Source organism: Podarcis muralis, chromosome 2 (genome assembly GCF_964188315.1).
Source record: "Podarcis muralis chromosome 2, rPodMur119.hap1.1, whole genome shotgun sequence".
Taxonomy (NCBI): domain Eukaryota; kingdom Metazoa; phylum Chordata; class Lepidosauria; order Squamata; family Lacertidae; genus Podarcis; species Podarcis muralis.
The window spans coordinates 105252873-105268260 of NC_135656.1; the positions used below are offsets into that span (position 1 = coordinate 105252873).

Consider the following 15388-nt stretch of genomic DNA (forward strand, 5'->3'; position numbering starts at 1 on the left):
AGGAACTTGTAAAGATAAGACAAAATAAAGAGTCAATAGGGAGAGGTGGGAATAGGTGGGCCCAGAACTGTCTACTCTGCCTGGGCCCTGGTTATCCATGGTTTCAAGCAGGGAACCTCCCCAGCCCTGATACCAAACATCTCTTTACTAAAGTTGGAAGTAGCAGAGATGAAACCTGAGGCAGAGTATATGCCCTACTATTGGGTTATGGCCCAACAACATTATTACCCCCCTCAGTGAAAACCCTCAAATGCACTCTTAAATCTGGTGCATAAGATATATACAAGTGGCCTGGCAATGACATCTTTGGAAAGGTCTCATTGGTGTAATTCATAAGGTCTTACAATGAGAACTGCTGTTCTCATCAATCACCTCCTCCTGGAAGAAATCCCTGTGATCTGGAAGGTGCCAAAACCTGCCCCGTTGTTGGGTTGCAAGTGCCGCTTGTATTATTTTAAAGGTCTAGAAATCATGTTCTGAACCTCTTATTAAAAACTGAGTTGAAGAAGTGTCCATTAAAAAACAGATCTTGGCTTAAGATGGGTTACACCACAGAAAATTAAGTTCAGCTTGATTGCTTTTCCTCAAATGGTTCTAAGTGAATGTTAAGCTTCTACTGCAGCAGTTTTCAATTTTTATTTTATTTATTTTCTTGGCAGGCCACTTGTAAATTGCTGGAGGTCTTAGCAGTCCACTTAATAAACCTTTTTGTTGGTTCTGGCACCATTATCAACATCAGTGCACTATTACGAAAATCACAGGCCCTAGGAAATGACTTGTTTGTCTGTTCGATAAATCTGTCCCTTGGTCAAAATGGCCTCCCATCTCCATTACTCAGAGAGAGAAAAATATAAAAGTGCAGGTCCAAGCACAGATATTCTCAAATGTTCGGCAACCTTTCCAGTCAACCTGCCTGGAGCTCACACAGTTTGAGAATTTCTGTCTCACTGGAATCTCATAAAAAGTCATTTTCCTCCATTTCTTTTCATTGGGCTAAAATTATTTTGACCCTTTTGAAAACGGATAGTAATTCACTGGAGAATGTTGATAGGGTTGGGAAACCAGTGGAGGCGGCTCTGGAAAATCTGGATTGTCAAATCTTGTCTTCTTGACTCAGATAGTACCACTGAAGTCTCTGTACAGCTCCTGTTGTAATTTATAAACCTGCCACACACTGTGTTTGTTACCCAAGCATAAGCATATTGCAGGGTCCTAAGATACATCCTGCAATATGCTTATGTTTGTCTAAACCACAGAGCTTAGGGCTTGCCGATCAGAAGGTTGGCAGTTCGAATCCCCACGACGGGGTGAGCTCCCGTTGTTCAGTCCCAGCTCCTGCCCACCTAGCAGTTCGAAAGCACGTCAAGTGCAAGTAGATAAATAGGTACCTTCCCAGCGGGAAGGTAAACGCCGTTTCCGTGCGCTGCTCTGGTTCGCCAGAAGCGGCTTAGTCATGCTGGCCGGACAAACTTCCACATGACCGGAAGCTGTCTGCGGACAAACGCCGGCTCCCTCGGCCTATAGAGCGAGATGAGCACCGCAACCCCAGAATCATCAGGGACTGGAGCTAATGGTCGGGGTACCTTTACCTTTAAGATACATCCTGCCCATCCCTCAGTTGATTTACCTTTTTCGTTTTGGGATACTTGAGTGCAGCCCGGCTGGCCTGTGTTCCTGCAACTGCAGCCACAGCTGGATCAGAACCAATCAACTGCTTCCCTTCTCCAGGACCCTCCACGCTGCTGACTTCCGCCGCCATTACTGTGCTCACAGCGTTTCCCTCCTCTGGAGCTGCTTGAGAGAGATCAGCCTGCTGGGAGCTGGCTTGCTTTTGCCTTCTCAGCCGTTGTGCGGAACTACTCCGATAACGGGAAAACCGGCTTTTGGGTCGCGGCCTAGCTGGTTTTGACGGTGCTGTTTTAGAGGCTGGTTTCTCTGCTGCCGTTTCCTGCAGAGCAAAGCCCAGTGTAAGGTATGGAATTATTGAGAACCTGCGCCTCTACACATTTGCTCTCAAACAGGGGCAGCCTGGCGAAATATATCTGTAAAGGTTTAATTCCTGGAGTGTAAAGGGAGAGTCAAGGGAGAATCTGGGACGCTAGTATTCTTTGGGGGGGGGGGAGTTTTACTTGCATCCTAATGCAATGCTCCCTCTAGAATACTGTTTTCACCCCTTGAAGCATTTGCCAAACAGGTGCCAGCTGGCATATTTTGAGTCCAATAAGAAGTGTCCAAGGGTGCCAGTACAACATGGTCTGTGAAAGTAACTGTGCTGATTTGTAGACAGCAAGTCCATGCCAAAATATGGCCCCCGCCTTCCCTTGTGCTCTCAGCACGCCCAATGAAACATGACTTCTTTCAAATCCAGCACATGTCTGGTAACACTGGAAATGCTACCAGTCAGGGGCTCACAACCAATTGTCATGTTGGATCAAGCCAATGGTCTAATTATATAATATATAATTACATTCCAGTGGACGTTTTTATACAACAGGAAGGTTGAATTACACCTCCAGCATCTGGTAGCTGGAAGGACATCCTTTCTGAACATGGAGTCGCATACAGCAATTCCACTGTAATTCCCAAAGTTACTGGGGCCAAACCCTTGGCAGTTCTACCCTTCTTCTTACCCCGGCCTGTGAAGACCTCCGTGTGTTCACTCCAACGCTGCTGGCACTGGAAGGGGCACTTGGCACAGAAACACTTGAAGCCAAACTGCTATCCTCAGTTTCATTTGGCTCAGCTTTTACTTCCTCCGGTTCTGGAGTCTCTGCCGTGACCACCACTTCTGCGTCTGTGCTGCTCCGGTCCGATGGGAGATCTCGCCTCCTCTTTCTTTTTTCCAGGTTCTCAAACACGTGCATGATGGCTTCTACCTTCCGATCTTCTCGGGTCTAGCCCAACCAAAGAACAAATCAAAGTCAGCAGAACAGGTACAAATGGGTAAAAAAAAACGGCAGACCAGACAAGAAGTGAAGAAGGGGGAACACAATAGGCTCAACAGTGGCAAACCAGTAGACATCCCAATAATGTCCCGCTTTCCATTCCTCGTGGGTCAACTTGCCTGAGCACTGACCACACAGAACACGGGATGCTAGTTCTGTCAACTCAGAATACACTGATCTCAATGCAATTGCAATTCAGAACAGCATGGTCATGTGAAAATATTAGGTGCCTAGGATTAAAATGCATGTTACCCCTGCCTCCCCCCCCCCCCACATTTATACTTAAGTCATTAAACTGCTTGCTAAGTCCTCTCTCACTTGCTTCTTCCTAAACGCCCCCCCCCCCCAACTTTAGGTCTTCCTCAACTGTACCTTCCTCTCAGGATATTCTGTGCTTTGGATTATGCCTTTTGAATGAAAGTTTGGTTGTTGCTGTTTTTTAATTGATAATGAATATTCCACTTCTCTGTATAACCGTTTAAAGGACACTGTTTTGTTTTTAAAGGCCGTGACAAGAAAGCACCTTGTTTCCAAGGCTACAGAAGCCCAACCGATTTAAGTGTGTGCCGTTCATATTGGTTTTAGCAGGAAATAAGAAAGAAGCAGTAGTAGCAGTAGCCATTAGAATAACATAAAAAGATGGCTGTTCAGACAATATACGCTCCAGGGGATTCAAAACAGTGATACAAGCAACAAGCTAGTGTTGCTGCTAGGGAAAATGCCAGCTTTTCCTCACTTCCCACCCTATTCAATCCTATCCCTCATATACATACACTGGTAAGGCTAACTGGACCAAGTTATATTTTTTTCTTTGGCACGGATAGGCAGTGCTAAGATTCAAGGGGGGGGGGGGGACTATTGTCATTTACCTTCCATTTCCTATGCCTGTAGGCTTCCTTTGAAGCTTCCTCATGTTGACTAACCTCTCTTCTTTTCTTGTCTGTCTATTCTTAGGTTCAAGGATGAAAAGTAACTGCTGTTATCTGAGCTGCTGCCATTTTACTTCACTTTCAACAGCCATGGGGTAAAGGTAAAAGGTAAAGGTACCCCTGCCCATACGGGCCAGTCTTGACAGACTCTAGGGTTGTGCGCTCATCTCACTCTAGAGGCCGGGAGCCAGCGCTGTCCGCAGACACTTCCGGGTCACGTGGCCAGCGTGACAAGCTGCATCTGGCGAGCCAGCGCAGCACACGGAACGCCGTTTACCTTCCCGCTGGTAAGCAGTCCCTATTTATCTACTTGCACCCGGGGGTGCTTTCGAACTGCTAGGTGGGCAGGCGCTGGGACCGAACGACGGGAGCGCACCCCACCGCGGGGATTTGAACCGCCGACCATGTGATTGGCAAGTCCTAGGCGCTGAGGTTTTACCCTCAGCGCCACCCGCATCCCTAAGCCATGGGGTAGTGCTTGAAAATATCAGAGCGCCAGCCACATTTCACAATAGGCAACCAGGCTTTTGTGAGGAAGTGGAGATACCTGGTCGCCAGGTTTGCTGAATAACATCTCCATCTGGCTGGCTGGCACTGCTGCCATGCTGGGCCAGTCAGCTGGCTGGTGGGGCAGCACGGCAGCAAAAGAAATGCCTCTTTTGGTGCTGCGCTGCCCCGCAGAGCAGCTGATTCGCAGAGCAGCACAGCACCAAAAGAGGCACATCTTCTGGTGTTATGCTGCTGCATAGATCAGCTGATCTGCAGGGCGCTGAGGCATTCCGTAGTGGCAACTGAAGCCTAGGTTAAAAGGTGCCATATGGCTCCTAGCTTTTATATCTGTTTCTAACACTGCCATGAGGAGGCCTAGAATCTGGTTGTTAAGATTTCTTAACAGGTTCCTAATTCAAGCCTGCTGAGCCCCTGACTCTGACTCCCTTCCACAAGTAATCTTGCTTTTGCATCTTTGTTTTGCAGGGCATCCTGTTGTTTCTCAGAAGCTTAACAAAGCTCTCCTTAGTAAGCAGACAGACACTGTAGTGGACAATCTTCCCTACAAATGAAAGCCACAGGCATAGACTTATTTCAAACAGGGAACTGGTGAGGCCCAACAGATCTGGCCAGTTTCCTGCTTGAACAGGACACTATATCCCAGAAACTTTTACAGTGTGCAAGGTTCTGCTGCAGACAAGCCAACATGGAAAAGATTCCCTGAACACAGACACTTTGAAAACCACTATTTTAAACCGCATAATCAGAATCCATAGCCAACACGGCACCTGGGCAGGATAAAAACTCACTACCTATGGGGGGGACTGTACCCATTACAAAAAAAGAGAGAGGAAAAGATACTTGCCCGTCTGTTCTGAGTGAGACCTCCCTGCTCATCCGCAGTGGCTTCTTTCTCCTCTTCTTGCTTCTCTTCTTTGTCTGCAACCTGAAATGTGAGAGAATGGACCTCAGCAGCAGTCACAGCTGCAAAAAGATATGGGACAATTACCGTGAACGTCCAGCATTTCACTGGGGTTGGGGCTGCTCTGTGCCCAGGGAAGTCACTCCCTCTGGGAACAAGTTCCTCCAGAGTTAGTGACCAACCCTCAATGCTATAGGATGGTGGAGACTTTACCTCATTATCACTGGCTGCAGCAAGTCCCTCAGGGACTTCCTCGGGCTGTGGATTGCTGTTCTCATCCGATGCAGCTTCCCGCTGCTCCAGCTCCTTCCGACGAGCTTTCCGACGCCTGGTCTCTGCTCCAATCAGAGTGTCTAGAGCAGGTGGAGGCAGCTGTTCTACAGTGTTTGGGCTCCGTTTCTGCACAGGGCAACTCCGGTTTCCCTTGTGACAGGCACAATCCACTTTATAGTTGCTGCCCCATCACAAAAGACACAGAATATATTAGTATCGCTTCACAATGTCTTGAGAAACAATATGTAAGTATACCTTTGAGCTAAATGTCTAGGAAAGAGATGGGGGAACTGCTCCCATTTATGACCTTTACCCCCCGAGAGGCTGAGAATGTAATTTGACAACAAAAAACAAAAAGCAGGGGCACAAATGAAAAGGTCAGTACTGAGGGAAGAAGGGCAAGTCTCCAATAAGTGAGTAACAAGAACGCTCACCAGTTATTGTACTCATAGTCAAAGGCAATGGTGACCTCTGCATCCTTGGCAATGGACGTAACAGCATAAATGCACAGGTGAATCATCCCACCTGCTATCACATGGCGAACCTTCAACACACAAACAGAAACGTTACAATCCCAAAAATTAAGCATGTGCCACATTGCAAAAGCTGAGTTTCAATGAAGTAGCAGCAAAGCCAGTCTCTTTAAGCAACTGTTAGTTTAGAACAACCAAGTTGTGAAACGTGATGTATACGTTTGAGACTGGAAGGATTCGCTTTGCCAGGTAGGGAATTCTGAATTCTGTCAAGGACTGGGATACTTGATGGAGAATGCAGGACAGATGGACCATAATTCCACCTGCTGAAGACCACAATGTCCAAGTGTTTGTCCTTCCGGGGCTACTGGTAAAATATTCTGCAGGATCAATATTGTATAAAGGATCTGAGGATCCAGCACTTTTGGGCTGGTGGGGCGATCTTTGTTTGAAGTCGTGGCCGACCACAAACTCAACCAATACAAGCCAAATTTTCACACCTATCAAAATGCCAAACACCACAGCAACCACTTACCTCTGCATTTGGTGTACAGGAGCGCCTGATGAATCTAGCGTCATTACCAAAAGTCCGAGCATCCACACACATCTCAACACTGTTAAACTTGGAGTAGAACAGCACAAAGGGATACGGCCTAAGGAAGGAAGAACAGCACTTGTAACCTTAATGGCAAACACAGCCAAGCCTACAAGGCATCCGTGGAGCGCTGGACGCACCACCGCATAACGCATATTCATTTCTAAAACCAATCGATTGTGGGGAACCTCCCACCCACACCAGCCCCCAAAACGGTTCCACTTTTCAGACCACTCAGCATTCTTACTTTTTGAAGAAGTGCCCATTGACCTCGAACTGTTGCCGCAGCATCACTTTCCCACGATACTCAATTATAAGAGTGTCCACAGCCAGATCTCTGGCTGCCCTCAGGATCTTCCGGTGCTTCTGAACCCGCGTCACTCTCCCTAGCTGCAGCTGCCAAGTTAAAAGAGAGATTTTAGGACCCACACGGCAGGGGGAAGGTCCTTGTGTATGGCTGCATTTGTTAAAAGCAGCTGAGCAACCAGGGTCTGAGATCACTGGCCATATTTAATGGTCTACCAGAATGCATGACCTGAAGTAGCAGACATGCTCAAGGTAGCATTGCTGGCCAGACCAGGAATATTTTATACCTGAAAAGAATCTTATCTAATGAGCCAGGAAAGGAGGACGGGGAGAGAAGGACTGTCGTTTCATACCTCCCCGAGCTTCACCTTATCTGCTCTCCCCTATGTATAAGCTTGCTTGCATCTAGAGGCAAAAGAGCATCTTTCAAACCTGGGCCTTATCAATAACCCACCACCCTAGCATGCAGCCAACTGGCCTACCGCCACTTTGGGGTCTACTTGTTTACCTGCATCTGAGAGCCAATGACAGTGTTGTTACAGAACAGCTCTGTCTTATTGATTGTGTCCAGCACAGCCGCCTTGCCCACAAACTCTTTATTGGCATTTAGATGGTGCTCCAGGAGGTTCTGTACATCCGCGCTGTATTGGTTAGTGAAGGCTTCTTCATACTGATCGGTCCAGAGCCTTATGCGGTTTTCCCACCCCTCTGCCGTATTCTCATCCAGGGCATGGGCTTCTGAAGGAGAGTTCTGTACCAAAAGAGAGTCAGTTCTGTGAAAAGCACCAGGGCTGCTTGTGGTGACAGAGCAGCCTATAACTAGGAAAATAACCATCTAACTCTATGTGACTCTTGTCCTCAGCCAGCTGGTTGGTGGCATTTTCAAAGTTCTCCCCATCCTGGTCTCTACTCAAGTAGCCTCAGGTAACCAGCACAACAGTACTTGAGGCCATTCCAACCACATCGCTTAGAAAACTAATGAGCCCTTCAACATCTCTGCTCTTCAACATCCCTGCCATGCACACCAAAGTCCTTTAAATGTGCACCTGTCTCAACAATAATGCCACAACCATCTTGGACCAGGTCAAAGGATAACCATGCAGTTTCATGCATGCTGATGACCAGTAAGCTGGGCTCAGTAGTCCTTGAGAACAAAATCAGGAGTCATTAATTGCGTTACAGGCATGAAACTATATTCTGGGATCAGGTATGTGGCTTAACTCACCTTCATCCGCAAAGACTTCCGTGAACCTTCTCTAAAAGCCTGTTGAAAGAGTAGGACAAATCACCATCAGTATTATTGCCCTATATATCTGTGCTCATTCGTGCTAAATAAGGGGCACAGATGCAAAACTGCAACAAGGACTAGAAGAAAAACTGATCCCAGTGTACTTTCAATGGTAGACTCCCTAAAGGGTTGGCTGCCTTTTCCAGAACCTCCCTAGACGACAAGCACGGATTGTCGCAGCTTTGGCCAAGTAGCACTTCCACAAAGCAAAGAACAGGCTCTGAAAGAAGAGCAAAGGAACCACAGCAGAGTATACACAGTTATGCCACCCTAAAATCTTTCTGTGGGTATCAAACAGCAAAATGAAGTTCCCAAATAAAAACCCTTCCAAGTATCAAGAGTCCCTTCTAAGTAAGAAGAGAGTTGCTGCTTAAGAAATACTTTAATATGCATTATTTTTGTTAGCTTATGCAGCAAAGAATAATGTAAAATGTGTAGAATACTAACCAAAAAGTAACTTTTATAAACAAATTTGCTTTGTAGGAACAATTCTTCTGTATATGCACAATATAGATCAGCCAGATTTTGCTGCATCCAAACCCAGTTTTCCACCCAAAGTCTGAACATTGTGTGGTAAAGGAACCAAAGATCGTTTATGCATTGGGAGGGTGGGGTGTCAATTAGAAATGTAAAAAATTAAATGCAAGTCATTTCTTGATGTTGTATGATTAAAATACTGTTGTTGTTGTTGTTGTTGTTGTTATTTAGTGGCAGGTGCTTAGCGTTCATTTTTTTACTTGACGCTGATTGGCTAGAATGCTGGAAGTCAGAAGTCAGTTTAGTTCTTAATAATTCAATAATATTAGGTTTGTATCTCTGTAAGTAAGATGCATGTAGAGTCCTTTGGGGTTGTTGGTGTGGTTTTGTTGTTGTTGTTCAAATGACTGCTTAAGCAATCAGAAAAGCCCTCCCTTCCCCCACAGTTGCAGCCCTGCCTGAGCTGTGGGCAGGGTGACACAATTCCACTTCAGGCATCGGTGGAACACATTGTCACTGTTCGTGTTCGTTTTGTCCACAGCATCCACTACCCCCCCAAAAAAACCAGAAGGAGATCATCATCAGGATATGGAAGGCTGCATACCATAAGGAGGAGATTAGAGGAAAACGACCAGACATCCTCCCAAACGCTTACTTAGTAACTGGCTGGAGTCGCCGACAACCGTATATATTGACATACCTTGATTTTTTTGGCTTTTGGTGCCGTACGAGTTCTCTCTGTATTTCTTTTCCTCTTTTTGGGTTTGGTTCTGCAGACCCGATTGACGGTCAGAGTGATGCTCGTAGGGGTGTGTTGTGTAGCAGTGTACAACACTGTGGAGGGAGAGAGCTCCTCGTCCCAGCTCTCAGTTGCACTGCTGTCCCCGCCTGCCGTGAAAAAGGTCTTGTTGGCAACTTCCCCTTTGTTCTGAAAACTGTCCCACCCCGGTGAGTTAACATTGCACTCTTCTCCCCAAAAGGCTGCAAGGAACCATCATCTTCCACTCACAGTGGCAACTTGCTTTGTGCTTGCCCCCTTCAGCTCTTCCAATGTACCTACCCTATACTCTGAGATCTCAGGTAAACTGGGAAAAATGACAAAGAGAGGCAATGAGACACAGAGCACTCTCGCTGCATCAGGACACCCGCTCATTCAAATCCCGCAAGCCTGGGGGCACTAACTCACCTGACACGTTGTCTTGCTTCCTCCGACGAAGTCTGATCACTTTCCCTCGGCTAAGCCCCCTGCAAAAGGGCAACAGAAACCCAAAGTTGGCATTATTAAAAGTTATATTGCTTAAAATAAATTAACCTCAGGTCTTCAGTGGAACACTAGATCACCTGACGTTAAAGTGTTATATAAAGTTAAAATGAATTTAATGGCCACGTCTCAGCTTCACGCATTCACGTCCAAGGCCATCGCTCCAGCAAATAATGGGCTGTGCGCCCAGTGCAATACCCATGTTCTCAAGAGCCCCATCTTTCAAGTTTCAGAAAGACCACATTCTTAGCCCTCGTAAGTGTGGAAATAAGCCTACAGTGTGTGAAAGCAGAGCCACTGAAATGCCCTGGACCAGTGATGGCCTGGAAGGACAGGAAAGTGGAAAGACATCAGATCTCATGTTCCTTATGACCCCCAAGCCCCCTTCTGCTGCTTGCCAATCTCTGAAGAAGTGCCACCTCTCCTTCGCTATTACTCTTTCACCATTGCATTAGAAGCACCTAAATTCATGGAGAGTTTCAGACACACTCCACTGAGCATAAGGTATGATTATTTAACTAACTGCATTTGGTCAGCTCAAACAAATCACTTTTAGACAATCTGTCATTGGTACTATTTATTTGATCTGATGAACTTGCAGGATTTGGCTCCTGCGTTGTGAAAATGTGCGTGTTGATTTTGTGTAGGTCAGCTCCTTTGCTGCAGCGAAGGCTGGACCAATTGAAGGTAAAGAAAATGGTCCACTGAGCAATCAGGAAGCCTCTTGAAACTTTCTGCCCACCCCACCCCTCGTTTTCCCATGTATGAGGCTGCCTACAGGCAAGAACTTACCTGCACTTCTCACATTTGATGAGGAAACCATCTTGGGAGAGACTACAGTGACACCAGCTAGGAATAGACTCTGCTTCTGAAGAACTCTCTGTGTCCCCAGAATTCTCCTCATCGTGAGAGTGTAGGCCATTCAGTTCTGCACGAGGGATGATGGTCTGGACAGGGGGAGAAGCAGGAGGGGTCGGAGGAGGAGGGGCTCCGTAATTATGATCCTGAAAACAAACATTTGCATCAGTTCTATATTGAATGCAGGGGAGGAGAGCAAGAGGCATGACTTTACACAACATGTGAGCCCTAACACACTACCAAAACCTACCCACCACCACATGCACAGATTTGAGGAGCGACAGGAACTCTGGCTAACAGAGCAAGGACCTACAACTTTGGACTCTCTCTAGAACTGGGCGGAGCAATTGTTTTCTCAGTCCAACCACAGATAAAGAAAGCCCTGATATCCAGTCGTCTCAGCAAAATATACTAACACTGATTTGAACTACCTATGCTTGTGCTTATGGAAACAAAACCACACTACCCACACACAAGAAAGAAGTGCCAGCAGTCTCAGAGGAAATCAGGGACCTGCAACAAGTACCAAAAAAATCTTCAGGGAAAACGCCTCAAACAGCTCTATGCGATCTCTTCAAGGCACAAAATGTGGAGACTAAGGGGTGAAAATGGCAACCGGGTGGGATGCAGGGGGAGAATGGAGTGTCTGGAACCAGAAGACAGAGAAACATGTATGCATATGTATAGGGTAGAAATAAGCATCTCAATGTCTGGATACGTCATTTCCTGGTTCAAAGAAGTTATTTTAAACTGTCCCCAAGTTTGGAATGAGAGCTGCTCACAGATATTGACAGAGAAATTCAATAATTTAATGCGTTTGGGGTTCAGCATTAAGTATACCCACTCCACCTCCTCAAACCCCCCAAATGGAGAAAATGCCCCCAAACCATCCAGTGAGGACTGAGCATTCTCAATGGGCACGAAATACTGGCTGGCTGACAAGTGTAGACAGGGTGGCGGTGATGGAGAATGAAAAACGATGGAATGGGATAGCTGAAAACCTGAGCCAGCACACTCCACACCATAACATTTCCTTGCAGGTCCCTCTTGTTTTTCTTAAGGCAGAGACCTGCATGTGTATGCAAGCATTCTGCACTGTTAAGCACAGAAAAGCTGCAAGCTGTCTTTCAAACTGGCTTGATTCTGAAACCTATGCTTTCAACTTTCAAAATACTGGGGCTTATCAATACACTTTTGGGGGAGGAGCAAGGGGAACTTCATTAGAAAAATCTACCTGCAATGGGTAGGTCTACCCAAGGTAGTAGTTTCTATGAGCAGTCAGTGCTAAAGACCAAAAAGGGAAAAAGAGATTGCCCCCCCCCCCCACCTTTTAGTCCAAGCTTGCATTTAACAACTCACTCGGCAGGCAAAGGAGGCCAGGTATTCAATGCAGGTGAACGAACAGGCCCATCACTCTGTCCTCCTCCTTCTCCTCCACCAGCCAGTTTGCCTTCTGTGCTGGTCACAGTGGAAAGGCGGCCCTTCCTCTGTGACTGGCACACGGCGGAAGAGCGGTAGACCACTCCTCCTCTTGCCAGCTCCCTCGGCAGAAGGCTTTCTTTTAACACTGTCTTGCTAAGAGGCGGGTAGCCTATGTTCTCATGCCGGCTGATTTTCTGGAAATGCAGTAACTTTGTGGGCTTGTTTACTAGGCTGTTCTAGTTCCATACTTCCCTTTCGCAGTAAGTTGTCTGCAAGCACTAAACAAACACAAACGCGGGGCTAGAAATTCAGTGCCCGTGTGTCACTTGACAATGCTGCCGTCCTCAAAGAAGATATACAGCTCAATCATGCACAAGCCAGGGAGAGGGGATGGGTAAAATAGATGAGTCGGCTGCAGATAAGAGAGACGGTACTCACTGCATAAGGCAGCCCTCGGTAGCTGTGCCTCTGGGAGGCCCCGTAGCCATGACTTGCATACACATTTTTCTCACCAACAGCTGGGCTAGCTTCCACAGACTCTGGGCTGCAGAAAGGGCCAAGAGCAGAACCAATCAGTAGAGGAAGTGGTTCTTTGGAAAAAAAATTAGCCAGGTCTTAGCAGTTTCTCTCATGCCACACAGATATCCGGCCGAGAATGGACATACCTTTTCTGAGGGGCAAGTGAGGTATGGAATCCATGAAGGCCAGATTCTGCATAAAGCAGGGGCTAGGGAAGGGCGAGTGACTGGCAGCTGCCTCAAAATGAGGCATCCCGGATAAGCGATACGAGCAACCCTGCTTCAGCAAGAGGCAACAGGAAGGAAAAAGCTGCTGACAATGCTGCTCGCTGGATTATTCTGCTAGCTGTTCATTTCACTTTAAACCCTTCGTGGATTTGCTCCTCCTCCTGATCCCCACTCAACTCTATGCAATTTGAGATCACCCCGCCACAGCCTCAGACTTTAAAGGGCAATACCTTTCAGGCCACAACGTCTACATACTGCTGCTTCAAATGCAATGAGTTACTCAATACAGATAGGAGCCGAGACACAATTTTCTAGTGATGGAAGCTCTTGAGAGTACTCGACAAAAATAGGCCAAGAGCTACAGGAATATCTATGACCTGGATCGGAAGGAACTCCGGACAAACTAAAATATTCAGGATACCCTGCTTTCTTATAGGATGATGCGGTGAATTCCCAACTAATTACTGACCGAAAATTGCCATTTTCCACCACAAGGTGGCAGAAAAAAATCAACTCAGAATATGGTACTGTACAAAATGGGCAATTAGTGAAAGGCTGTGGGAGTCCTTGTTATAGAAAAGGAAACAGGAAAAGCGTAGGTGATGAAGCCAAAGCCTTGATGCCAGAAGGAGAAATTGCTCTCTTTGGAAGGAGGGGGGAGGACTAAGAGGAGGAGGAGCTGCCGCTGCAAGCACGCATTAGGAACATGGTTCAGGAAATGTCCTTTCTGCAACTGCAGTCAACTTTCAAAAGCTACAGCCAGGAAGAGGATGGGTGGCCACACGGTACTTGCTTATTGGAACTCCTGTCTCTCCAAGATGACCACAAACTCCTCATTCCTAACTACTGCTCTGTCGTGCTAAATTAAATTACAGATATCTTCAAAACAGTGGGACTGGTTAAACCAGCAACTCCTCTACCTATAGAAGCTTAAATCTTGAATCAATGTGTTCCTTTCTTGATACCCTACTAATGAAAGTAGCCTTTCCATGCCCATTTCCATATCCTGGTCTACTTTTGCATCCCAAGTCCCTGGAGTTTGCTCTTGAAAATTAATACAACTCAAGCAGAGACCCTCCTTCAAATTGTGGCTACTCTTTGGCCATGAAGGCTTGGTGGCACATGATAGCAGAGCAAACGTTGACTGGCAGACCCTTTACCTAGTGCTATGAATCAATCTTAACATAGCTGCTTCTACCTCCACGCTCCCAAGGAGGGCAAGGACAGGACGGGTAACAGGTACAGCCTTTTCAGGGCTCTATATATAAGAAGACAGAACGCAAGGCCACTGCAACCTGACAGTATCATGGAATGTGATCCTAAACATTCCCAGTAAAACAAAACACAAAAAACTGTCATCAAAACAAGAAGACCTGACAGAAATAGCTATGAAGTGAGACGTATATTCAGAACAGATCTAACATTAGACAGGAAACAAAGTAAAGGACATTTATTTTGTAGCGAGCTTATTTGCTGAGAATACTCCAGATGCAGTATGACTGAAGCTGAGCTGGACAGGTGCTCAACAAAGCCTGATCAGGTCCGTGGTATGAAACAAAACCAGACACGATATACTACACCGTGTATCCAGATACACAAAAAGATGCAGGGAAAAGGAGTGTTTCATGAATGCTAGCGCCTCACAAAAGCCCACCAAACAGAGGCCAGATACACAGAGCTTTCAGTGTCTCCTGAGTACAGTCTGTCAAGCAGGTGGTTCAAACAGTGTGTCTGGCCCTTCACAGTGCTCCATTCTTGGGAGAAACTGCTGAAGACAAGTGCAGGAGCACAGAACAGCACCAGCAAGGCATGACCCTCTTTCCGTGCCTGACTAAGCTCAACGATCAATTCAACTCCAGGCATCTCCCTTCCTGTAGCGTAGACACTTCATTTGGGTTTTGGCGCAGGAAGTTTCCCACAAGCTACCTTACAAGCCTCCCTCGGGAAAAGAGCCACACTAAAGGGGTGAAAAATCTACTTAACAGTTTGAGATAGGCAAGAGGCCCGATGCCTGAAAGATCCTCCTTACCCACATCACACAGCCATCTGTATCAGCAGCACCATGCAACTTAGGCTACAGGAGAGGAAAAGAAGAGTACCGTCAGGGCTCATGTCTTGCAAGATACCTATCAACCAAGGTATGATACAACAGGTGTGAATTAAAGATCACTGGGAAAGCAGTATTCTAGACAGTGCCTCTTCTTGGACGCAATTTGAGGGAAAGGGGGAAGTGCTTCTGTTTGGTGTTCCGTCGCGATCAAATGTGTGCACCAGATACCATCTCTGCTTTCTGGTTTATCTGTTGCAAAGCTAGCTTACTCCCTGCTATCCCGGGCTCAGCAGGACAGCTCAAGTCTCAACACCGAGGCCTGATTCCATGCCCTTCACACGCTAGCAGGCAAGG

The 15388-nt window shown here is 46.7% G+C and overlaps 1 protein-coding gene across 5 annotated transcripts in view; it reads right to left on the bottom strand.

Moving 5' to 3' along the window:
* The window catches only part of SETD5 (SET domain containing 5), a 63045-nt gene that overhangs the window by 21019 nt on the left and 26638 nt on the right, over positions 1-15388 (bottom strand). For 2 of the 5 annotated variants that reach the window (XM_028719722.2, XM_028719723.2), the window contains exons 3-15: positions 12677-12782; positions 10751-10905; positions 9884-9942; positions 9398-9585; positions 8158-8196; positions 7441-7683; positions 6874-7022; positions 6567-6684; positions 5993-6102; positions 5499-5739; positions 5229-5309; positions 2631-2894; positions 1628-1948 (exon numbers count right to left, since the gene is read on the bottom strand). In XM_028719722.2, the coding sequence (XP_028575555.2) occupies positions 1628-1948; positions 2631-2894; positions 5229-5309; positions 5499-5739; positions 5993-6102; positions 6567-6684; positions 6874-7022; positions 7441-7683; positions 8158-8196; positions 9398-9585; positions 9884-9942; positions 10751-10905; positions 12677-12782 (2074 nt within the window). Of the gene's footprint in view, positions 1-1627; positions 1949-2630; positions 2895-5228; positions 5310-5498; positions 5740-5992; positions 6103-6566; positions 6685-6873; positions 7023-7440; positions 7684-8157; positions 8197-9397; positions 9586-9883; positions 9943-10750; positions 10963-12676; positions 12783-15013; positions 15059-15388 lie in introns of all 5 variants that reach the window. The other 3 variants (XM_028719721.2, XM_028719720.2, XM_077925149.1) reach the window with 2 other exon arrangements.